Genomic DNA, 27,309 nt, shown 5'->3' with positions numbered 1-27,309 from the left:
ATACCATTGTACAAAAAGCTCAACAGCCCCATAAGTTAGACTGGGAAAAGGGGGTGCACTGAACAAAAATTAAGAGTAGGTCAAGTTAAACCTCAAGTCATTGTCTTGCACTATAGGTCATGATTGACTAAAAAGATAGCCTAAAGAGTTGAATGTCTGGGGCAATAATAGCTAATTGAGGTTTTAGCTATAAAGTATTTCCAGAATTAACATGAAGGCAATTACACATGTTCTAAAAAAATAATTTATATTACAATAATTCAGAAAATGCATTCTGAAAACTATAAAATTTTGATTGAGAGTTAAAAAGTATTAAATTTTATTTTTAAGAAATGAATGACTTCACAGAGTAAGAATGTATGCTAAGTTTTAGTAATGAATACATCTGTAGAATTTTTAAAGTGATATTTATTTTGAGTTTGAGGAGACATTTATTTTATAACACTCAAATTTTAGAAATATTCTAAGAAATCTCAGCCTTTAAATATATACTATAAATATATACAGTAATAAATAAAAATGTTAAATGCATTTTAATTCAACAGTGTAAAATACAGAATATTTCCACTCCAGTTTGTATTTTATTTTACTCTTATATTTTGGCATGATTTTGTTAGAAATACTTGAATAACACTTCTACCATTAAGTGATATATTGAAAAAAATATTATTGCATTGAACTACTTTCCAGGTAATAATAACGTAAAAAAAAGCTGCTTTGCATGTACAATAGTGCAATTTACTTAGCCACAGTATAATAAAAATTACTTTCAACAGAACCTATAAAGTAAAATAATTGGTTTATATATCATATTGCCAGACTATCATTCAGTTTAATGTAAATTAAATACTATAAGTAGACTCAACTAATGTGGAGTCTTTGCTGTAAACAGCTACACAAACAATTTACAATCTGAACTACTTTATAATCTTTCACATATTGAAGGAACTGACAGTTTTGCCTGTTGTACAAAAAATCCCTTCTTGATGTTGATTATTTCAGTATGTGAATGCGTTCACAATGGATAAACCACTATTTTAAAAATACTAAGATCTATAAGACTAGATAATATATTTACTAAGACACCATACACATCCATACTGAGGCATGCACTCATACATATTTCATTTTTTCCCAATTTTCCTGACTCTTTTTTTTAATGCTTCTTACATTCTTGTTCTATACAAGAATGATGGTGGGTTGCAAAAGGAGAAATTCTCTGAGAAGGGAATTAAGGAAATGGATTGGGAGCTTGCCCTTCTATACAAAGCTGCACAGAATGAAAAAGACCTTTTGGGCTTATCTCTCTAATATTGACTTATTCTAAACCTAACCTGTTCAGCTATTACTTCTGCTTTAATACTGCTTAATCCCAAGAGGTACAACAATCATTTCAACTGTCTACCTAATAGAAGTGAAGAATATTTTGCTGGAATGAAATGATAACCTTTGAAAATCCCCTAAACCCAGATTTATTGCCAGAACAACTCATATTTTAGTGAGAAACTCTCATCTTATTGAAATAGTTTCAGTCTAAGCCACAAAGGGCAGTTCTATGTTTTCCTGACTATTACATGGAACTCGACATTCACTTGCTTTGTAATAATGTTTCTATTTGCCAATGAGAACATATTTCACCAGGATCTTATGTAATTTAAACAAAACAAAGCAAATTAAATACCTTTCTAAACTATGCTGGGCAAGACATAAACACCGGGTCAATTTGGTAAGTATATTAGCTACATATCCTGATGTTAGTGATTTTAGTCTGTACATTATGTTTTTAGAAAATGTATCTGATAGTCAACACAATATTTTTCAGAAAACTTAAAAAACAATCTTTCTGAAAAGGCATGAGATTTTGAGAAATGTGCTTTAGTTTAGGCTGATCATCCATATTATTTCTACTACTAAGAAAATGGGTGCTGGCAAGGAGAGCTGATGTTTCATCACTAACCTATAGAATGCTGGACTTTCAGATTAAACATTCCAGTCAATGGGAAAGGTTACTGGGATTGGTTTCCTCGAATATATTTGTAGCATTACCAGAGAGATACTAGTAGGTCTTTTGAGAATGAAAGAAGTGATTATAAAATTATTTCTTAAATAAAAGAAAAAAATCAGGAGATCTTTCTGTGGCATGTCCACCTAAGGAAAATGTCCTACAAATTAGGAATCTTTAAACCATACCCTAGGTTCTAATCATTTCTTACACTAAATTATATATAACATTTAAAACATTTTAACTGTGAATATAAAGAGAACATTTAAATACAAATTTAATAGCTTCATTCTGGCACATCTTGCTGAATTTGACAATGATTAAGATGAACATTCCCAAATTTTAGTTAGGCATATGAAGTATTTATTTTGTTTAATCATGCTTAAATCCAGTGAAGCTTTCTATGGGGGACTGGATCTCAACCATTTAGAAAAATATTTAAGTAAATGTGGATATGGGTGTATTTTTTGTGTTATATACTTATAATCCGACAGATTAAAAAATTGACCCCTGTAGCTTCTTGTGAAAAAAATAATCTCATAAAATAATGATCCCATAACTATCCGATAATAGAAAAATAAAATTAATTCCCCAAATCAACAATCATATAGTCATATAGTTAGAAGAAAATAATATCCAAACCATAAGCCATCACAATGGCATGGTCTTTAAAAATACATCTATATTAAAATGTAATATAACCTTTTGGATAATTTCTACTCCATTTGTTTCAAGACTATGTTTCTCTTAAGGCAGGATGTAAAACAAAATTCAGTGTAGTCTAATTACACTCTCTGATTTGATGCAAGTTTAATAGTTGTAACTGTTCTGATACCACATTTTTTCAGGTCTTACCCATTAGTACAAAGTATATTTTATGTAACTGATGAACTCTGGTTTTCCACAAGCCATGCTAGATTATTCCATGAACACTATTATCACAGTTATTACAAGAGAGTTACTTTCTAGAAATCCTATCCATCTATCTTTGCAGGTCAAAAAGCTAAGTATCCAATTCAGAGGAATTCTCTGGTTTAAGCTTCTGACACATTAAATTGTCAACAAGACAATTATAAAATTAATCAAGTGCTCTGTCTTTTCCATGACAGGACTTCTAGTGTATTTCTAGGATTATTGTATCTTGGCTTTTTGTCAGTCTTGTAATCTACTTTGGGAGTTAATTATCTACGTTTTTTAAATCTGCTGGGCAATTTGTCATCTTTTTTTTAATATAATAAGTGGACCAGTTATTCTTCTTTTTTGCAGTTAGCAAATGTTCACCAGTGTTTTCCTTAAAGTTAACGTTATGGAATTCCACAAAAGCACCAAGTTTCTTAACTATTTTTATATATTTCTTTCAATTTTTTTCTACTTCTTTAAAATAAGCTACTTTGTCATTGCTATTTTACAATCAAATTTCTGAACTACAAGTTTCTGGTGTTATTAAACTTTCTTAATTTCCAACATTACTTGTCTTTCAGCAAAATTATCTTGAAATAAATTTAGATGAAATGACAAGTTAACTGATGTTTCACAGGATCCCTACAATCTGATATTTGTATAGTTAGAATTTCATTGGAGAGTTGCTTTCAACCTGAATTAGTAAAAACAAAAAAATTACTATGTCTTGTTTCCTGCATTGACTAGTTGGAAGTTTAACCAATAGTTAAACGTAGCAATTGTTTTTAAAATAGTTCATTGAATTGACTCATTATTATTTGACAATTGAAAACCAGTACACATCCACACATTCATTCACTCAATAAATATCTAGACCACGGGGTATTCTATTTTATTTTATTTTTCTTTGTCATTGTAATGCTGTCTGAATGTTTCCTATTTTCATTTTTATAACAGTGTGAGAATTCATCACAAGCATTCCCAGTTTCACCTCTACCCTTCTATTTTAAATTTTCTCTATTGATTTTGCTAGGTAAGAGAAATTATTAAAATACTCCTATTTCAATATTGATAATTCAGTTCATACATATATATTAATTACATTTTAACTTGGTACCAATATTTAAAAATCTCATAATAACCCATACAGATTACTTTTAAAGTACATCATTTTGTAGGTAGTGACGATTTGTTTTATTTTCCACACGAAGAACCGTAACACCTGTCAGTTCAAGTGTGCTGCCATATTTAAGGCCTCTTTCACTCCGTTGAACTGTTGCATCTGGCTGGAGTAAGAGTGAGGGTAAAGGTCCTGACCTTGGAACACTGGTTGGATTAGAGGATTCAAGTGTATGATTGAAGTCGTGGCTGGATTTAAGTGAGGACCAAACAATGTGGGGATAAATGCTGCAGAGGGCAGGGGCTGAAGTGTTATGTGAGGGGGATGAAAAGGGGCAGTGGTAACTAGATGCAGGGGATGACCTGCTAAGAAAGTGGGATGTGCTGGGATAATGGTTGGGGTCAGGGTTGAAAATGAGAATGGAGTGAAATGTGGCTGAGAAAGTGGATGGAGATGAGTGATCGGAAGGTGACTGCTATGGGAACTTATGGAAGCAGAAAGAGCAAAATGCTGTAGGAACGTGTGGTGAATGGTGGTGATGGACGTGTGCTGGTGGACTGGAACTGTCTGTACAGCTGAGGCTGGAGCGAAGGCAGTGGGCCCCGCAGCAGGCAAAACTCGAAGATGCTTCGACAGGAGCTGTTTCTGCATGTGCTGCTGTGCTTGTAGCTGTAGAAGCTTATATTTATCTATTTCGTCAGGAGAAAAGGTTATAGGCTGTTGAATTAAGGGGGGAGAGAAAGATTTATGACACATTTCGAATTCATCTTCCACTTTGTCATGCCTCTGCATAGTTCGGTCATAGTAAGTGTTGATATTCCCCTCTGCATGATTCATATGCATGCTTACATCCTGTACATCTGGATTTGTTTGGTTCTCTTTGGTCTCTGCTGAATCAGTTGAAGTGTATCTATTAGATGCAAAAGCACAAGGGAAATCAGTTGGTACTGGGTCACAGATTTGAAGAAAAGATTGGACTTCACTAATTAAAGATTTTGATTGCTCTTTTGTTGTTGGGTTTGTTTTTCTGTTTCTCGACTGTGACTCATCGACGGTATTAATTATATCTATAGGAAGACTGTTATCACAATCAGTGAAGTGCATTTTCTCTGAGCTTTTGGATTTGTCTCTCTCAATAGTCCTTTGAATGATATTGCCTGTATCGTTTTTTCTTTCACTTGTGTGGTGTCTTTTTTCTGACAGAGGTAATGTCTGTCTGTTATAGCCTGGCGGTATAAGCTGAAGAGTGGGTTGGATTTGGGAATGAGCCTCTGACTCACCTATGTAACTGTTTGAACAAATCTCAAAATTAGTTGATTGTTCCTGAAATTTCTTGGCTTGTATTCTTTCTAAAAGGCTTTTGGCTGTCAGAGGGGTCCTCTCTGTCACATGGGGCTGTGTGGTTTCCTGAGGACCAGGAGCACAGCTCCTTAGAAAGCAGCAGATAGTCCCTGAATTGCCCTTCACATTTTCTGGATCACCAAGGCGGGAGTTGCTCAAAGACTCTTGACTTCTCTTGCTTTTATTTAAGCAATATGTTCTCTGCCTTGAATAAAAGTCCAATCTGTGGTGCTGAGGTTCCTGGTACTGAAGTAGCTTTTCACTGTTTCTAGCACAAGTTATCTGTGAGCTAGACTCACAGTGGCTGATTCTTAGAGATTTGGCCCCTGATAATTGTTGAATTGTGTCCAATTTATCTCTTTCTCTGCAGTGACAATATTTACGTTTTGAATAATTTTTACGTTTAAATAAATTCCACAATTTACAGTTCCTGTCTCTCTGAGTTTCAGACTGCAGGCAATTGCTGTCCGTTGTCTTCTCAGCTGAGTACATGCAGTTGTGGTCTCTGTGTTTCCTTTTGTGCCTTTCCAATGAGCTGTGTTTCCTTTTACAAAGACAGGGTAAACTACCACTGCCATTATTATTGGACAGGTGACTTGAACAAGTGCTTCTCAAGCTAGAGATGCTGCTAGCAGAGGTGTCCACAGGGCTCATGTATCCACTCAGAGGTGATTCTGAAGAACATCTCTTGTAACTTTGGTTTCCATACCCAGTAGAACTGCTGCTCATTGACATACCATTATTCAAAACTACACTCAAGTCCTTCCCATGGTCACTGTGAACTCCTGCTATATAAGCACTAGATTTCCATTTAAATTGGTTTTCATCCTCAAAGTCTGAATGAGGATTGAAGGAAATCAGGTTATGCTTTTTAGTCCTAGAGGTATGAGGAAAGGATAAACCCTCCTCAGCATTATTTAGAATTACTCTTCCACAATGTTGCCAATGGGCCTTTGAGGGTTCAATATCAGACTTATTCTTTCTTTCTATACAATCCTTTAGAGACATTTCAATGTATTCGGGCACTTCAGGAGCTTTGAATTCCAAATCATTTTCACTAAAATTTTGTCCATTCTTACTTGGCTCAGAATCATTGCAGCCTAAATTGTATTTTCTCTGGATATTTTCCCAATCTGGATTAGGTACCATCATCTTTGGTTTCAGAGCTTGATTATCTTCTTGGATCAACTTTTGTTGGTCTTTGATTGAACCTGGGACTTGACTCCCATTTTTTGTCTTTATTTCCAAGACATCCTTATTGGATTCTGGTTTGAAGTCATCTGGATTTTGGCCATCTTTTGTATTTCGAGAAAGCTTAAAATCAAAATATAGTGGGTTGCAGCCATAAGAGATACAGGGCTCTGTCTTGGTAAAGAGTAAAAGTTCTGTAGGCCATTGTAGAGTTGTGTGGCCATCTTTGCTCTGAACGTGGAGAAAGGGTAATGGCTTGGATGTCACATCATGGGGACATTCTTGTAGAAGTCTTTGAACATTTTTGCTAATGCTTTCTGTCTCTTCTAAAGGTTTTTGTCTGAAGTGATGGTCCAGATGCACTGTATTCTTTTCTTTACTTGGCCTTGGTGAGGAAAATTCATCCAGACAATTAAATGTCCTGGCATCACTATGATTATAAATGTTTGATGGGTTGGAGGAAGCATGTGTTTGGCATGGGTGATTAATGCAATTTTCTGAAGAGCTTTTCAATGTATTTCTGGTTTCTTTCTGTCTATTGGAAGGAGTACACCTGCTATCTGAAAGACAAAGGTGAGATTTAGAAAAAGAAGCATGGATGTCAACTGAATCTTCCAGTGCCTCATCACTGGATTCATGTTTGCCTTGCAAAATTTTAGAGCTTCTGGAGAAGATGTTTGATACACTCTCCAGAAGGTTTGGCGACATGTTTATGTTCTTTTCCTTGGAGAGGTGTGTATCATCATTTGCAAACCTGCAACACTTGCATTTTTCCACAGTTTGTTTTACTTTATAGGTGGGTGACTTGTTACAATCATGGATTTCTTCTGTGTTCTCACTAAAAACTGAAGCAGAGGATTCTAATTTTAGATGCACTTTTTTTGAAAATGAAAAGGACACTCCTGCCCTGTGATTTGCACTGCTGAGATCTGAAGATGTTTGTGGTACTCGATTTCCACACAAATAATGTCTCTCTGATTGTAACTGGTGTCGATTTGGCATGGCAAATCTCTGCTTATCAGAAGCACTTCTGGGCAGATTCTTTCCCTTAAGGAGAAGAGTGTTCTTCATGCATGACACCTTTCTGCCATTCTTCACTGGGAAAATTCCCTGTTGCAGTTGTTTTTCTATGGCTATCCTGGGAGCTTTGTATGCTGGTCCATTTCCAGAAACACTGCAAATACAATAAGTATGTAAATGATAAGACATTAGATTTGGAACAGTATCCATATGTGAACATTGCATAGTGTTTTGATGATGATGTTCTGTACTATTTAAGAACAAACCACACCTTTTGTAAAATAGCCTTTTTACCATGTTTTTACAAATATAATTGCTTTACACTGGCAACTTTTTAAGATGCATCATCCTAATTTACTATTTTGAAATTAGTCAAAAGCAACAGCATGTGAGTATGTAAGACGGTACTATACAGGAAAATTAAATATGAGGCTTACATCCCAAAAAATGTCTGCCAGTACTGGTGATTCTTTGAGAAACACATGTAACATGCTCCATACAAAGTTTTCTAGTCAGAATAGCCACATTAAGAAACTTGATAGAATGAAAACTCATTAACAAAGTATAAATATATGTCTTTAATTTGTTCAATAAGGCTTTATAATTATTGCTTCTTCAATTTTAAAGTTCTCTTTAGAGGCTGGGAAGGTGGCTCAGTGGTAGAGTGCTTGCCTTGCATGCCTGAGGCCCTGGGTTCGATTCCTCAGCACCACATATGCAAAAAGAAAAAAGCCGGAAGTGGCGCTGTGGCTCAAGTGGTAGAGCACTAGCTTTGAGCTGAAGAGCTCAAGAGGGACAGCGCCCAGGCCCAGAGTTCAGGCCCCACCACTGGACCCAAAAAATAAAAATAAAAAGTAAAGTTCTCTTTAATTCCATGTGAAACAAGATATTTATATCTTATTACTACATGACTAAAATTTATAAATGAAACATATTTTGAAACCATCTCATGTGATTTCTTGTTTCTTTTGTATGTTCTTCTCCTGTGGTATATCTCCTATTGTCATTGTATTTGATTTTTGTCTGGTATTGTATATACGTTTATTTGAATTAGGGAAGGGAAGGGGAACAACAAAATGCTGAGACAAAGGACAAGGGGGAACCAATGCAACAGCAATATTCACAAGACAATATGTTGGAAATGATCTGGACAACTTGGGTGAGGGGATTGGGAAGGGAGGGAAAACAGGAGAAAAATAAGGGAAGGGGTAACAAGTTTGACAAGAAATGTAAATGTACTTATTACTTTACTTATGTAAGTGTAACCCTTCTGTACATCACCTTGACAAAAACAAAACAATAAAAAGAAACCATCTCAAAACTTTCAGTAATTTTGATGGGAACTTTTGCTTTTGCTTCTTACTCATCAAAACATTTGTCAACATTTGTGCATCTATATGCTTCAACTTTGTGTGTTTGGGATGTGTGTGTGTGTGTGTGTGTGTGTGTGTGTGTGTGTGTATGTGTGTGTGTGTGCACACATATGCATCAGTCTTGGGGCTTGAACTCATAGCCTGGGTGTTGTCCTTGAGCTTTTCTTTCTTTCTTTGTATCTTTTTCTTTATTTTTTAATTTTTATTTTTATTGTAAAGGTGACGTACAAAGGTGTTTCAGTTACCCAAGTCAGGTAATGAGTATATTTCTTTTTATGGATAGCACTTTATCACTAGAGCCACAGCTCTACTTCTAGCTTTTTAGTGGTTAATTGTAGCTGAAAGTCTCACAGACTTTCCTGCTTGGGCTGGCTTCAAACTGCAACCCTCAGATCTCAGTCTCCTGAGTAGCTAGGATTATAGACATGAGCCACTAGCACCAGGTAGAATTTTAATGGCTTTAAAAGATCAGGTATCCTACTGAGTTTCAGTAGTAGTTCAAACCCAGAAATAGAAAAGAAGACACATTTAAGAGAAGAAACTCTTTAGACTAAACTTATCTGTTTCTGTAATATTCTGCTGTTAATCTTTTATTACATAACCATCTTTTTTTATGAGAAAGGCACTACAGTTCATATTAGTTATCTTATCTGATTGCTTGTTTGCTTTTTCCTTTTTCCTTGTGCTTGGAAACATATTTGCATCTTTCTAAGTTTGCTTTCTATTTATTTTCACCCGAGCAATTGTTTCTTAAATAATAAAGTATTAATACTTATTGTTTTACAAGGTATAGTTTAAATCCTCAAGGAAAGAACTTTCTGAGGCCTGTTAAAGAAGTTCTTGTTCTTGGCTGTCGTGATGACTTTGGCCAATTGCCAAAAAAATTATCTTTCATTTGCCTTGCTTCAATTTCTTTACATGTGAAATATTTTAAATTAGCCTATTTAAGAAATGAATTGACTTATTCATTAGTATGATTTTGTGGTTTTTAAATATTATACTTACTCTACACATTATTTTATATTTAACAGATGATACAATATAGTTATAGATTAAATACTTTTGATTCATTCTTGCTAGTACTTCTCTTGCAGATTTTCAATTTAACTTTATTTTAGATTCACTTTCTTCTCATACGATTATTATTTCATTCATGACTGACTGTGTTTCTTGCTCTGGGGTTTATGTGTAAGTTGTTAGCTTTCTTGAATATGTCTTTTAGATATTATTTTTGTTTATCTTAGTACTCCATTGTCTTAGGTCTCTTGCTCTAGTTCTAGATGATATTTTTGTGTGTAGGTGCCCTTATTAGAACTTCAACTCAGAGGTCTGGGCACTGTTCCTTAGCTATTTGTTCAAAATTGCACTCTTCATGTTGAACCACAGATTCACAATTTGACTTTCATTTTTCTCTTCTTTAATTGAAGATAAGAGTTTCACAGACTTTCCTGACTAGGCTGGCTTTGAACCAATTTCCTCAGATTTCAGCCTCCTGAGTAGATAGGATTACAAGCACAAGATATTAGTGCTTGACATAATTCTTGTATTTAATTCCTATATCAGTGACTTTTTTTTACAATATTGCAATCTGCTTTCACTATGCTCATATGGATTTCAAATAATAAACAATAATTTTAGCCACCATTTAATTTTTGTCTCTTCTTATGAATAAATAAGTATAGTCTTAGAGTTAAACTATTCCCTTGAATCTTGTAAAATAAAAATTATAAAACAGTTCTAAAACAGTGTTTTATTTTGTACATTTTATTTTATTATGAAAATTACATTCTTTTTCACATTCCTTTTTAAAATAGACTCTCCTTGCTCTTTAGACAAAAGACTTTAGGGTTACTTAAAATGAGAAATAGAAAAGGATACTTTATGAATGGTTTATAGAATAAATTTTTCTGCTTAAAATATTAAGAGCACAGAGGGTTACTAAAGTGTCATGTTTTTTAACGTTATTGCAACCAGCGGAAATAGAAAGATAAAGTTCAGAAACAGCTACAGCCTAGAATTTTGCCACATTTGTGGCCACACTTTGGATTAAGCAAGACTAGATTTCCTAGCTAAGTTATTGTTGAACACTCCAATCAATCTGTTGGTAGTAGTACTGTACTCAGCAGAAACTATTCCAAAATCTAACTTACAAATATTACCATGTTTTCTTCTGCATTCCATTATGATACAAATATTTTAATGACTGTCTGGTAGATTCTAAATATAAATTTCCTCAATATTTTTGCACAATCTCATGGCTCAGTTTTGTGTATTTTATTATTCTTACTTATAAATGTCCTTTTCCATAATTTTTCTATATCCCCCAATTCCTTTGATATTCTTTTGAACATTTTCAAACCTCTTTGTGCCTATTGTTTTGATCATGCATTTTGCTGTTTAAATATATACATATATATGTTATATTTTAGTAAATGTACAAAGGGGTTACCATTCAATATATCAGTATATAATTATAATGCATCATGATCAATAGTGCTCAATACCACCCTACTCAGCCGTTCCAATCAATTGTCTTAGTTTCATAGTAAATGCACTGAATATTATGACTGGGAAAGCTTTGTTGAAACATACAAACTCATGTTTATTAAGGCTACTTGGATTTGTTAAACAACCAGACAAATCTGTCTTGGCCTAAGGTGAGTGACCGTGAAGAGATCTTCATCTGTCAATAATGCCCTACTTCTTACGATGGGCCTTTTCATATCTCATTATTAATCATGCAGGAATTGACATCCTCATTAGATATTTTTCCTTTGCTTAGTCAGCATAGGACTTTCTTCTTTCTTTTCCTACTTCTAAGTTTCATTTGATATGAACTCTGTGATACATTACTTCCATGTTTGACTAACATATGAGAAGCTTCCTATTGCCTATGAAAAGACCAATGCTCAATGTGTTCCCTGCTTCTGAATCACATAGGGACTCAGTGTGCACTGCTGGATTAACTTCACTTCTGGATGCATGGTATATCTTTATTTTTCCTTGATACTAAATTTATCTTTTAATTTTAATATGGTTATGTCTGTTCATAGGTTAACTAAATTATCTTGAGTTACAAATATATGAATCGATGCTAGTTAAATTCTATTGTCATCCAAATTGATCCAAAAACTAGAATTTCTTTACTGTCACATTTGAAGTCTAATAGTTCATGGTAATATAATTAAATTACTCCTCTTATTGCATTGCTTTTTTTATTTAAACAACCGGGGTTTTAAATTCTGGCACTGAATTTTAAATTTCACAATTCACCAGGTTGCTGTCAACCACATTAATTACCTACATTAGAGTTATATCTTATGATTCATATGAACACAAATCACAATCTGAAAATTTAATTATATTCCAGGTAATATCTTTGGAATGTTCAGTGGTTCCAAGCTTTTGTAAAACTGCTATTTTTCAGCTACAAGTATGTATTAGTGTAATGCTTGTTATACTATAATTATCAGTTTAAATGGCACTGTGTGATAAATTTAACTACAATTAATAGCATCTTGTTTGTCAGTCAGACAATGATAGTGTCATATATTCTAGATTTAGGTGTATGCAGAGGAATGAATGGAACATTTATTCCCTCTAAGTATATCCACTGCCTCCTTTATGAACTTAGAAATTATCATTATAAAATTTAGATTACTGAGGAATTAGGCAAGTTTTAGAAAATAAATGGATAGAATAAATGAAGATATGTAGTATCGTTTCATTATTTCATTACAGAGTACATGAACAATTCTGGGAAGGAAAAACTAAATGGAGCAGGTAATTCACTTATAAACATTAACTATTAAGAATATTTTTTCCCTTGCTGTACACAATTGTAATCCTAAAACAGGTGTGTGTAGGGGTGGGGGGAGATGGGCGGGGAGAAGCTGATGCTAGTTCAGGACAGCTTGAGGCCAAATTGGGCTGCAAGATGAGACTATCTTTGAAAAGAAAAAAAATAAAGGGAAAACCAACTGTCAGATATGTGTTCTAATACTCACCATTCAGACCGCTGTCTCAGCTCAGCCAGTTGGTGAAGTCGCTTAAGTGCTTTTTCTTGTTTCTTCTCATCTTTCCATGACTTGGAAGCTACATTTCGAGCAAATTCTCGTTGCTTTAATTCTTTTAGTCTCTGAAGAAAAGAGAAAAACAGGCAGGAAACTATGAATGCATACTATAGTCTTTCTATCCCCACAGCTATTTATTAAAACTTGTCCTGAAAGCCTAAGGTGACTTTCAGGAGAGTAAAGACTTCATATGGATGCTATTCTCTACTCCAAGACAAATTTAGTAGATAAATATAGTTGCCAACTATGTTAGTTCTCAGATTGTCACAGTGGTTTCAGGAATGTATGACAAGGCTCAACCATGGTCCTTCCTGGGGTCACACTAGCTATATAAGTGAATCATTTGGGGTACATGTAAAATGAAAAATTACACAAATTATTACACTTAACCACAAATGTGATATATATGAAGTGAGAGGAAATTGTGTGATACACTTGCCCCGATCAACTATCCTAATTTATATCCTATAAATAATGCTCATTAGAGTCAGCCTAGTGGTTCATACCTGTAATCCCAGCAATGTTAGAGACAGAGAGAAAAAGGATCACTGCTTCAGGTTGGCCCTTCACAAAATTATGAGATTATATCTAAAAAGAACAGCAAAAAAAAAAACGAGGTAGAGCCTGGTGCATGGGATATAAGCCTGCCTAGTAAAGAAGACATTCTGAGTTCAAATCCCAGTATTGTGAAGGAAAGTGCTTATTTAATACAGTAGCTAGAAAGATCATCTTTCAGCAAATTATTTCTGTTATTATGAACTATTTACTTCACCTGTTTAAATGTAATGTTTGAATTGAACTTTCAGGTGAAGATTATATCAAGTATAGACCGGGATTTTAACAAGTCATGAATTTCAAGTAAGAACAGAGGCTTGGTTTTGATTTATTTAGGTTAAAATCCTCCTTTTCTCTTAGAGCAGTTGACTCCTGCATGCTCCATGCTGTTCCTTGTCTGTTTATGTTTCTTCTTGAGAACCTGCTGCTAAGCACCTTTAGTGGTACCGAATGAGTTTGGAGAAAGACACAATTATAGGAGCCTCTTGACTATAATAGCTTTATCCTGAATGGGAAGTATAGTTGAAAACTTAACCCCCATAAAAAGTGAGTCTAAATAAGTCCAAAAATATGCATTTTTTTTTGTCGGTCACGGGGCTTGAACTCTGGGCCTAGGTGCTATTCCTCAGCTCTTCAGCTCAAGGCTAGCGCTCTACCACTTGAGCCACAGCGCCACTTCCAGTTTTCTGAGTGGTTTATTGGAGATAAGAGTCTCATGGACTTTTCCTGCCAGTGCTGGTTTTGCACCGCGATCCTCAGATCTCAGCTTTCTGAGTAGCTAGGATTACAGGTGAGAGCCACAGCGCCTGGCTTTCTGCATCCATTTAAATCACATTTATTTCCTAAATCAGGAATCAAGGATATTTCCAAGATTTGGGTAAAAAAACCTACCACACACTCAATGATCTTTTTTTTTGAAATATATTTTTTATTGTAAAAATACTGTACAGAGGGGTTACAGAGCAAGATCATGAATACATTTCCTATCAAACATTGTAACCTCCTCCTTTGTTTTTCCCCTATCCTCCCTTCTCTTCCTCCTCCAAAACTACACTCCCCCTCCCTCCCTCTCCCCCCATCCCCACCTAAATTGTAAAGTTTGTTTTTCAGTATAGTGTCTTGTTCATCTCGTTACAATGGGTCAACCCGTATCCCTATTTAAGCATTTTGTTTTTTCCCTTCCCCTCCTCAAGCTAGAGAAGTGTATATACAAGATGCAGGCACCGACATCAAATACAGTGAAAACAGGGGTTATAAGTTGGGGGAAGAATATAACAAAAACAAAAAAATCACATAGTATATTATAAATATGCTAGGAACAATAGCAAGCAAGAAAAAACACTCGTGTCCCTATCTTGGGGTTCATTTCACTTAACATCATGTTATTTTGTCATATGTACATAGCTTTTGACCTTTTTGCTTGGCCCAGACATATACTAGCTATTGCAATAAGGGAAACCATAGGACCTATGTTTCTTTGGACCTGGCTTACTTCACTTAATATAATTTTTTCCAAGTCTTTCCATTTCCTAACAAATGGGTGGGGGGATGTCATTCTTTCTGATGGAGGCATAGAATTCCATTGTGCATATATACCACATTTTCTTGATCCATTCATCTACTAAGGGCGTCTAGGTTGGTTCCATATCTTAGCTATGGTAAATAATGCTGCAATAAACATAGTTGTGTTGGTAGCTTTATTATGGTCATTTGTGATCATTTGGGTAAATGCCCAAAAGTGGGATTGCTGGGTTATAGGGGAGCTCTGTGTGGAGTCTTTTGAGGAACCTCCATACTACTTTGCAAAGTGGTTGAACAAGTTTACACTCCCACCAACAATGCTGTAGGGTTCCCTTCTGGCCACATCCCCTCCAGAATCAACTCCAAATGGATCAAAGACTTCAAAGTCAAAGCAGACACCCTGAAAACCTTACAGGAAGGCATGGGAGAAATCCTAAGTCTCCTGGGCAGAGGCTGAAATTTTCTTAGTAGAGATCCAGAAACACAACAAATCAAAGAAAGTTTGGACAAATAGGATTGCATGAAGCTGCAGAGCTTCTGCATGGCAAAGGACATAGCTAGCAAGATCAATAGAAAGCCCACAGATTGGGAGAAGATCTTCACTAGCCATATAGTGGATAAGGGTCTCATGTCTAAAATATATTTGGAACTCAAAAAATTAACTCCCTCCACAATGAAACAACTGCCCAATAAACAAATGGGCTAAAGACTTAGAGAGAAACTTCTCTGAAGAGGAAGTAAGAATGGCCAATAGACACATGAAGAAATGCTCAGGTTCTCTAGCCATAAAAGAAATGCAAATCAAAACAACATTGAGATTCCACCTCACCCCAGTCAGAATGGCTATAATCAAGAAATCTAATAACAACAATCAATGATCTTATAGAACTTTTCCCTTCAGTGAAGTCAGTCTTTAATGATCACTAGCTTCCTTCTAGAAAGGGAATCTGATCATGAGATATGGTGGCCTGATAACTTCATTCATGATATGTCACCAAAGAAGCAAGTAGAGGTAGACCAGCCTTTCAAAGAAGGAATATTCTGAACATTAAGAATGAGACTGTTACATTGTGAGACTTCAACAGTTGAATGCCCTGTACAGGAGCCAAGTATTTTTTTTTGAAAAATTAAATGTTTCACATCTTTCTAAAAAAATTAAGACATAAAATGGCCCTTATATTATAAGAAAAGAAATAAAGATCAATATTCTGAAGGGATGATATTAGAGCATCTGAACAAGAAAGAGTAGAGTAGCTAGATTTTGAATAGATGGCTTGTTTTACAAACAAACTGTTTTTGGGAATTCACCAATATAATTTTAATAACACACATGAAATTTCGTTTAACTGTACCAAAGTAAAAAGAAGCCTGTTTTGGATGAGGAGAGGGAGGTTTTTAAATCATTGTGTTACTAATAAAAGTAAAATATCCTTCATCATACTTACTGTTTGGTAGGGCCAACACAGAACATTGGTATAATCTAGGAGAGAAAATTGATTCATTGATTTACACTAATGGACACTTGGTTCCTCTTAATTAGAGTCTTGTCTGAAATATTCATCTTCTAGGTTCCAGGACCATTCCTCTTTTCTAGGATAATATAGATTATCATGTGTTCAATCACATTGACCCAACAACAAATGCTGCTGATTTTGATTTTGACAAAACCATTGTTTTTCCTTCAAAGGAGGCAGACAAAACAGAAGCAGTTACTTTCACAAGATAATGTAGAGTTCCTCAATTCTAAGAAGTTTAACAAACAGGCTTTTAAATGTGTTGTTCTGAGGAATTTGGCAAAGTTAAAATGTTTTGAAGAAACACAGGAAACTGACTACAGAGATTTTCTTTAAAGCTAGCTAACCAGATTTGGCTCCACTAGTTCTGATGCTCAGGTTCACACAGAGAAAAATTCCTTTTAGACCTGCTTTGACTTTTCAGTGTACAAATCAATGCATGTGAGTAAGAAAGCTACTCTAGGCCAAGAAAATAACCATCTAAGAGAATTAAAGAAAACAGATGTTAACATCCATATTAAGGTCAAAACTAATGCCTGTTATAACAATAAAATTGGGGAATGCATAAGATACTGAGCAGATAATACTGGAGGTTTATTTAGTGTAGAAAAGAGGCTGTTTGCCTGGAAAAGAAAGTCCGTGAAATGCTTATCTCCAATAAACCATGAGAAAATCAGAAATGGCGCTGTAGCTCAAGTGGTAGAGCATTACCCTTGAGCTGAAGAGCTGAGGGACAGTGGCCCAGCCCAGAGTTCAAGCCCCACAACCAACAAAAAAGGGGGGGGCTATTTATTGATATTACTTTGAACTTGCCTAAAAAACCATAAAAGCAAGCAATCAAAGGAAAAAAATAACTAATTCCTAGTAACTAACCTGAATCACAGGTAACATGAGTAAAAAGTAGACAAAAACCCCTAAAACAATATGAGAATATGGTGAATTGTCTTTTCATTTTTGACAAAAAGAAATCCCTATTAAAATTGAATTCTAACAAAGTGAAATAATATCTTTAAGACAGAGGTGAAATAGAGATGCATTTAGATAGCCAAAAGCTGAATGTTTTTTATTACCTGTAGACATACATGAGAAATATTGAGGCCAATGCAGTGATTTGTGCCTGTAATTCTAGCTTAAGAGGATGAGATGGGAAGGATCACAATTTGAGGCCAATTTGGATAAAATGTGAGACCTAACTAACAGCTGGCAAAGTGGCACATACTTGTCCCCCAAGCTATACCAGAAAGAATGAAATAGGAAGATTTCAGTTCAGCAGTGGTCTCAGGCAAAAAAAAAAATGTACCCTAATTCAAATATGTCAAATACAAAAGTGGGCACCACGGCTCAGTCCTATAATGCTGGATGCTTGGGGAGTGAAGTCAGGGAATGGCAATTAAAGAATCAGCTTGGGGCTGGGAAGGTGGCTCAGTGGTAGAGTGCTTGCCTAGCATGCATGAGGCTCTGGGTTTGATTCCTCAGCACCACATAAGCAGAAAAGGCCAGAAGTGGCGCTGTGGCTCAAGTGGTAGAGCGCTAGCCTTGAGCCGAACAGCTGAGGGGCAGTGCGCAGGCCCAGAGTTCAAGCCGCATGACCGACCAAAAAAAAAAAGTCATCTTTCATCCAAAAGCACAGGCAAATTGGAGGATTATAGTCCTGTCTTGCTTGAGCATGATACAAGATGCTACCTAAAAAATTAAGCTAAAATAACCAGCCCAAAGAAGGACTGATTGCATGGCTCAGTGATAATGTACTATCTTCGTAGGTAGGAGATCCTGACTTCGAACCCAAGAAACACCAAACTAAAAGAAAAAATGTGGGGGGGGGGGAGGGGGGTATAATTGGGTGGGGGGAGGGGGGAGGCTGGGAAGGGAGGTGAAGGGTAAACAAAGGAGGAGGCTGCAATGCTTGGTAAGAAATGTATGCATTATCCTGCCCATGTAATTGTAGCCCCTCTGTACAGTATGTTCTCAAATAAAATAAAATAATATTAAAAAGAAAAAAGAAAAAAATGTTAGTGAATATCGTCAGACAAAAAACAAGAATATCAGAAAGATATATTTACACAAAAGAATTAAAAACAGAAAATCTAACAGCTACAGAATAAGATGTACTTATTAACTGCTTAGAATCACTGTATATATACTGATTATATATACAGTGATTATAGACAGAGAGAAAAAAAGAAAAAAAGTAAGTTTGCCTTTTATCTGTTGAGCCCTAATTATGAAGTATTTGGTTACCTTGCTCTCTAGCTGCATTTATTTTTGTTGATCTGTTTGAGTACATTTCTTAATATATTTTAAACACCTCTCTTGTTTATAGATACTACCTTATGATTACTTCTGACCCTAATACAGAAGTGCTTCCTTTCAGTGTTTTTTTTCTCCTTAAACTGAGATAATTTGCCATTGTGTTGTATTTAGTAAATGATCTTACATATATGCTGTGAGAGGTTTTGTTCTTAATCTGCTTGTTTTTAGATCTCTATAGGTTGTGTATACTCGTGACTTAAATGGCTTAGTACAATGTCATTTTTCTCAACATTCTTATCCCTTCATAAGTAACACCCAAGTTACTCTTGGATTCTGCCTTGTCCTGTGTATAGGAGTCAGTTTTATGTACTTAAAAAAAATGAAGATTTTCTGCTTGAATTCAAACTGTAGTCCTCTGATCTCAGCCTCCTAAGTAATAGAATTAGAATGAGCCATCTGTGTCTTACTTGATTTCTACTATTTTTTTCTTTTCTTTTTCAATGATAATACTGGGGCTTGAACTCAGGGCCAGGACTCTGTCTCTGATTTTTATTGCTCAAGGCCAGCATTCTGCCACTTAAGCCACAGCTCTACTTCAGTTTTTGCTGGTTAATTGGAGATAAGAATCTCATAGATTTTCTTGCTTGGGCTTTGATCTCAGCCTCCTTAGTTAGGATTACAGAAAGGAGCCTAGTTTTATTGAAAATCCTCTAATCAGTTTTCATCTGGGTTGGTGTAGTTTGTTTTTCTGAAGAAAAGCTAGAAGAAAGCAGGCTAGGTTTTTACTTACCTAGTTACATTTTAGATTTTAGTCTGAAAATCTAAGGTTATCTGTTTTCAGCTTTCTATAAGAACAAGTCTTTCTTCTGTTGAATAATTTTGTGTTTTTGATGGAAGCATTTGTAATCTCAACACATCTAAAATCATGTTAGTACTGACTAAAATTATAAAGTTTAGGTGAAAATATAATATGGTCTCAATTTTTTCCTTGGATAAATCTTATTTGAATTTTGCCTTTGGGCATTGGTACTATCCAAAATGGATCTTTTTCTTCTTTTTTATAGCTGGAATTTCAATTATTCTTGCCAAGGGAAATCAATGGAAAATATTCTATATAAAACCATCCAAAAGACTGCATGTTTGTGAGCTGTGAGGATCAGTTGGGCATGTACTATATTATGTTTTCTAGTTTTGCCATTAGTTGTTTTAATTATTAATCTACATTTCTACATATAAGTGTATTGAACTGCAAAAGAACAAGTTAAAAACTAAAAACAATCTTCACTAGCCATACAATGGACAAGGGTCTCATATATAAAATATACCTGGAATTCAAAAAATTAAATCCCCCAACAACAAATCCTCAAAGAAACAACTGCCCAATAAATAAGTGGGCTAAAGGTTTAAAGAGAAACTTATCTGAAAAGGAAAGAATGATGGCCAATAGACACATGAAGAAATGCTCAACCTCCCACGCCATAAAAGAAATGCAAATCAAAACAACATTGAGATACCACCTCACCCCAGTTAGAATGGCTATAATCAAGAACTCTAAATAAGAACAGATGCTGGAGGGGATGTGGACAAAAGGGAACCCTACTGCATTGTTGGTGGGAGTGTAAACTTGTTCAACCACTTTGGAAAGCAGTATGGAGGTTCCTCAAAAGATTCCACCTAGAGCTTCCCTATGACCCAGCAATCCCGCTTTTAAGCATTTACCCCACTGATCACAAACAAGACCATACTAAAGCTACCAGCACAACTATGTTTTTTGCAGCATTATTTACCATAGCTAAAATCTGGAACCAACCCAGATGCCCCTCAGTAGATGAATGGATCAAGAAGATGTGGTATACATACACAATGGAATTCTATGCCTCCATCAGAAAGAATGACATTGCTCCATTTGTTAGGAAATGGAAAGACTTGGGAAAAATTATATTAAGTATAGTAAGCCAGGCCCAAAGAAACATAGGTCCTATGGTTTCCCTTATTTGCAATAACTAGTATATGTCTGATACAAGCAGAAAAGGTCAGATAAGTTGATGTTAGATGAAATGAATCCCAAGATAAGGACTCAAATGGTTTTTCTTTCTTGCTATTGTTTCTAACATGTTTGTAAGATGATTTCTTTGTTGCTTTGTATGTTCCTCCCCCACAGTTTAACCCCTGCTTTCATTGTATTTGATGTTGGTATAATTTGTGGAGGGGAAGGCAAAAACAAATTGTTTATATATGGATACAGGTGGACCCATTGCAACAATGAGATGTATAAGATGTTATGTCGAAAAACGAACTTTACAACTTTGGCCGGGTGGTGGGAGAGGGTGGGGGATGGGGTGGTGGGGGATGAGAAGGGATGGGAAGTGGAAACAAAGGAGGAGGCAACAATGCTTGATAAGAAATGTACTCACTATCTTGCCCATGTAATTGTAACCCCTCTGTAAGGTATTTTCACAATAAAAAAATAGTAAAAAAAGAATCAGTATAACAAAGCAACCCAGGTCTCCCAATTTATTTAGATTTGACGTCACATTTATTAGGTAAGGTTTGCCCAGTTTAAAATGTGGCCACTTCAGTTGGTAATCTGAAGAGGTGTTTAAAGAAATGGATATGTGTCTATCGTACATAGAAATAATGGGATGTGAAGGAGAAGGTTTATCTAGATAGTTTATGCTCTTTTGCTTTTTGATGGAAATTGAAGGAGAAACAGCAAGGCAGGCAGACTTCCACCTCTGCAGCATAGATTCCTGGCATGGTCTTTCCCTTGATCAACAGCAATGCAATAAAGGATTGATGAAGGGGTCAAGTTAAAGGAATAAAAAGTTAGTCTTCAGCTTTCACAATGAATTTAATTCATTCTCAGCAGCAAGTGAAATAAAGCTTATAGAGTGATATTTGCCAAAATACATTTATGAAATATCTAGAATTTAATTTTCTTCTTGGGTTCATTTTAAAAGCACAGACTAAGCAAGAATGCTTGGCTCACACCATTGCAAGTGGAATTCAGCTGTGAATAAATAAATGAAGAAACAAATTGATCAGGTCAGTAAGTCTCTATGTGTTTGGAATAGCAATATTCTTAATATTATGGCTTACCAGTCCCAACATGCATGTGAACACCTGCCCACTCCAGGGATCACTGTCTGTTCAACTTCACTGAGGCAGAACGCAATGGGAAATGAATCTACACAAGTGAATGAATCTACTTTGCTTTTGCTTTCTTAAACCGAGTAACTCCTATCTCTGTACTTTCCATCTATAGGTCTCAGAGTAATTTATAGGCATTAATGTTTTTCTTCATTACAGTGTAAAACCACAAGACAAGGGTCAAACTTATTAACTTCATTTTAGAGACAAAGAAGAGAATATATAGAAGGCTACATAGCTTGATCCACACCAAAAGAGGGACTTAACAACAACAACAAAAAAAAACCTTGTTACTTGAAAACAGAATTTGAATCTTCCTCTCACCAAAAGAAAAATGCAGAAGATATTACATAGAATCTTGCATATTAATGATAGCTTCATCTTGTGAAACTGGAAGCCTAGCCTATTCTTAAATGCTGCTCATTGTTTGGAAAGTTCTTCTCAAACTGACATGGAAGACAGTCATAGATTATTCACAATAATTTAGAACAGAAGAGGGTATAGTTGGAAAAATATATATATAGAAATTTAAGTCATATAAAAGAATCATCAATATTTCCCAGAAGTATTTTCTATGTTGAAATGGGACTTCCTTATTTTCTCTTATTTTACATGCCACTATTTCTTATGTGTCCTAGTAGACTTACAGACTCATAGTAAAATGGACCAAAAATGCTCTGGTATTAGAAGATCCAATTTGAATTGTTGGCTAGGATGAGTGCCCTGTCATTTCTGGATTGAGACATCTGAGCTTAATGCCTCTTATTGTGTCTCTGTGAGGACCAATTATGCCACAAACAAGCTAAGCACTGGTGGATAGAAATGATTCTGGGGCTGTACACTTTGTCTCAATACTCTTCCTCAGAAGAGTTAAATTACATACATTACAAAAGGACCTGAAGGATTTATCCTGCATGTGCTGGAATGGAAATTGCTGAACTTTAAATTGCTGAGGTCAGCTAGCTGGCCTTGAACAACCTATGTCCTCATAGAAATTTCTTGTCAGATTTATTTCGGAGCCACTAGAGATGTAACCAGGTTTAAAGACACTCTGTTTATTTAAGTGTTAGCTTGAGTGAGTTTCTAGATTCTAGGAAAAGCTGAAAAAAAATGATTCCTGTAAAAAATTCTTTTTTCTTCCTTCTCTTCCTCCCTCCTCCTTTCCTTCCTTCCTTCCTTCCTTCCTTCCTTCCTTCCTTCCTTCCTTCCTTCCTTCCTTCCTTCCTTCCTTCCTTCCTTCCTTCCTTCTTGCTTTTTCTTCTCCTGATCTTCCTCCTCTTGTCCCCACCACCACCTTGGTAGTACTGGTATTTGAACTAAAGATCTTGCCTTTGCTAAGCAGGTATTCTACTACTTAAGCCAAACCTCCAGCCCCAAGAGTTGCTCTTGTCACCTATCTGCCTCAGGATATAGCTTGTATTCAGGTGCTTAATGTCTGCTCCAGGAAAGCCACACAATTATTTTCCAAAGTCGAGAAATCTCTAAGAAGTTCCCAACTGGCAAGTGGAGTAATGACGCTAGGGTGCCATTGCTCTCAGACATTGCTCAGATCCTCCAATTCATTAGATATTATGGTCAGGATCCAAGTCAGCTGTGGTTCAAAGTGAGTATCGTATTTTGGTTTTAATGAATGGTCTTTTGTTATTACCTTGATTGTTGTTTTTCTATACATGGCATATCCAAAGATAAAGGTTGTAGTGCTTTTGTAACCTGCTCAGATGTGAAAACATCCAGAATTTTGGAAGGAACAAATGAAAATTCAGTAATAAAAGATTAACTTTTGAGCAAATATTTTATTAGATTAATACCAAAAAATAAAGCTTCAAAAATAATTTGGAAATCTATCTCAGCCTAGATGATGGAGAAGAAGTTCAATGCGTGGAAAATAAACATTCTGAAACAAATAGAAAAGAATCCACTTTTCTTTTCATAAAAGGATTTAAAAAGTATTACTATTTCCTTGGCAAAGTGGAAAGGTTTTGAGTACTTACTACTTTTTTCGTAATATACCTACTATGTATAATCTATGTTATATATTCTTTTTCATCTATCATATGAAAGTGTATGATTCTAAAACATGTACAGATAAAATTCACTTATCCTATGAAAGTCTGTGATTCTAAAGCATGTACAGATAACACATGTGCAGATAAAATTTATGTGCAGATAAAATTTTTAAATCTCTGACTCTTAGCAGTTCTGTCCAAGCACCACAGCAAAGAATGAATATAACTACAAAGGGTATTTTTCGGTATAAAGTTTGTTTCTATCTATCGCTAGTGCTTGCAGTCACAAGTCAACAAGACCAACAGCTTGTTTTTAGCTAACAGGATACCCAATCGTATTCCTGGGGCTGACATTTAAGAAATGCTTTCTCACTAATTCGATCATTGCCATAGGAATATGATGTGGAATCCTGCAGTGGATCTCTGGCCTCTAGGAGGACTGTGTGGGTCCTGCCATAAGCCGTCTATATCAGCGAGGCCATTGACTGTCCTAGATTATGAAGGGCCAGCTGTGTGACTCCAAGAGCATGCCCTCCCTGTTCTATTCAGCAAGAGCACTTGACCTGCTACACTCTGACCCAGGTACCCAACTGTTTCTTTAAGAGCAATTTCTTGTATTTCAGTATCTTGTAGAACCTAATATTATATTGATTTTTAAGAGCTCTTTCAATTTCTTCTTCATCCTCCCACTCTTGTAAAATCTAGCTTGGGGTCAGCAATGCCTGCTGAGAGTCTTGCAAGCAGAAGTATTACCCAAGCCTATCTGCAAGCTAAGACTCCTTAGTCCAGAGAGATGTTGAGATTTCCTCAACCTGCTACCTAAATGCTGTCATGCCTTTTAAGGGGAAAAATCCTATTTAAATATGGACAGTGATAGAAATATGGAATTAATACAATTAGATCCCAGCATTTGGAGCATGTTACTGTTAAACAATAAAGAGTGATAATATTTTTCAGATAAAGGTAGTATCAAGAACTGTATGTATCAAGAACTTCAGTGGATTAATCAAATCAGGTTTATTTTGTTCCTAATGAAGACTATATTCAAGCATTCCATGGTAACTATACATTCTCTAAGGAATTCACAGGTAAGTCTTCTTGTCAGTTTCCTCCAGCTTAAACACATGGCTTTTTCTTTCCCCAAGGTCACAATAGACCTGAGAAATGTCAGTCATCAAAACTCCATTCTACATAGAAAGAAAGATAAAAGGGCTAAATCACACAAGCCTGAACTCTGGACCTTGGCACTGTCCCTCAGCTCTTCAGCTCAAGGCTAGAGCTCTACCACTTGAGCCACAGTGCCATTTCTGGCTTTTTCTGCTTATGTGGTGCTGAGGAATGGACCCAGGGCCTCATGCATGCAAGGCAAACACCCTACCACTGAGCCACCTTCCCAGCCCTCTTTCCTTTTTTATATTAACAATAAGACCTTCTTGAAAGCTCTCATGTCATTTGCTAAAGAATGTCATTTATCACTGACATTTAAGTAAGGTGAATGAGAAATTCTGGTTTTTAGTGAAGTATCTAGCCATCCCATGAAATCAGTCCAGCTTTTGTCAGTAAAGAGACAGGGTAGAATGAACACTGAGTAAATGACAGGAGATCTGTCCAACAAAAATTGATAAGTGTTGCTAAAAGGAATGGCAGAAGCTAGTGTTCAAGTAATCCCAATGTTTCAGTTATATAGTTCCCTCCTCAAGATCTTAGTCACCAAGCTGTAAAACAGAATATGGAAGTTTCCACTTATTTTTATTAGCATAAATAAAAGTACAGAAAGGTTTCATTGTAACATTTACAATAACAATATAATGGATTTTGATCAAATTTGCTACCTTTCCTCTCCTGTTTTTTAAGGTTTATTTCCACCAGGATATTTTAGTGGATACCACTGATAAGGGGTATCAAATTATCTAGAAAGTTATATTTAAAATATTTTTATTATTTTTGTCTATACTGACATCCTTTTATAATTTTTATAGGATATATATTTTTATCGTGAAGATACTGTACAGAGGGGTTACAGTTACATGAGTAAGGTAATGAGTATATTTCCTATCTATCATTGTTACTTCCTCCTTTGATTTTCCCCTGCCCACCTCCCCTACTCCTCCCCCCACCCAAAGTTGTAAAGTTAGTTTTCAACATAGTGTCTTGTACATCTCATTGTTACAATGGGTCAACCTGTATCCTTATTTCAGCATTTTGTTATTTCCCTTCCGCTCCCCAAATTAGAAAAATGTATATACAAGATGAAGGGCACTGGAATCAAATTCAGTGAAAACAGGGGTTATACCATGGGGAAAGAACATGGAAAGACTTGGAAAAAATTATATTAAATGAAGTAAGCCAGGCCCAAATAAACATAGGTCCCATGGTTTCCCTTATTTGCAATAACTAGTATATGTCTAGGACAAGCAGCAAAGGTCAAAGCTATATACATATGACTATATAAGATGATGCTAAGTGAAATGAACCCCAAGATAGGGACACAAGAAGTTTTATCTTTGTTGCTGTTGTTTTTAATGTACTTGTAATTTTTTATTATTTAGTAATATTAGAAATGTATTAGAAATGGAAATTAGCAAACTGAAGTTCATGGGCCAAATCAGGACCTGAACCTGCATTTGTTAATAAAGTATTATTGAAACACAACTGTTCATTGACTATACAATCCTCAAAGCCACGTGTATTTATTATCTATTTCCTGAATTTTTCAGCTTCAAGAAAACAACTTTGTCAGTTCAAAATGAGAGAAGTAATTAATTAAATATCTGTGCACTTCACAGGACATTTTTTCTGAGAGAAATAGCCAGGTGAACAAAAAAGAAAAATTATGGTGGTGAAAAATAGATGAAATGATATTTGGAGGAAAATAATGGTAGCATTTAATGGATAGTGATACATTTGAACCTCCAGAATGTGAAAGCACAAGTTCATATAGGGAGTAGGTCAGTATTCCTATTAGAAAGGCGATGTAAATATTCAACTCTTTCTATGGGAATCTAAACTGAACTGAGCTTAATTTTGGTTACAAATCAAGCCTGGAATATTCTCACTGAATAGGATCCTACATTCAGAACTATTAAATGCACAACTAGTTTTCAGAACTCAAGTGACTGGATCTTTTCTTTTTTCAAGCATTTTATGAGAATTGTTTGCACACAATATATAATGGTAAATGCAAGATTCATGATCTCATGTTTCATGAAGAAACAACTGAGAAAGAAAAAAAAGCAAATGTAATTAAGATTGCTGTATATGAAGGATAAGGAGCATCAAAACTGAAAAATACC

At 35.4% G+C, this 27,309-nt stretch overlaps 1 protein-coding gene across 1 annotated transcript in view; it reads right to left on the bottom strand.

The window, feature by feature from the left end:
- Positions 1-3,761: 3,761 nt before the first annotated feature.
- Positions 3,762-27,309, bottom strand: part of Znf804b (zinc finger protein 804B) — a 479,575-nt gene continuing 456,027 nt past the window's right edge. The window contains exons 3-4 of the mRNA XM_069997267.1: positions 12,955-13,085; positions 3,762-7,728 (exon numbers count right to left, since the gene is read on the bottom strand). Coding sequence (XP_069853368.1) covers positions 4,128-7,728; positions 12,955-13,085 — 3,732 coding nt within the window. The 3' untranslated portion in view covers positions 3,762-4,127. The remainder of the gene's footprint in view (positions 7,729-12,954; positions 13,086-27,309) is intronic.

The sequence above is a fragment of the Dipodomys merriami genome, unplaced genomic scaffold, assembly GCF_024711535.1.
Source record: "Dipodomys merriami isolate MVZ:Mamm:240054 unplaced genomic scaffold, mDipMer1.0.p SCAF_5, whole genome shotgun sequence".
In the NCBI taxonomy this organism is placed as follows: domain Eukaryota; kingdom Metazoa; phylum Chordata; class Mammalia; order Rodentia; family Heteromyidae; genus Dipodomys; species Dipodomys merriami.
This window is presented reverse-complemented; position numbering and strand designations above follow the sequence as displayed.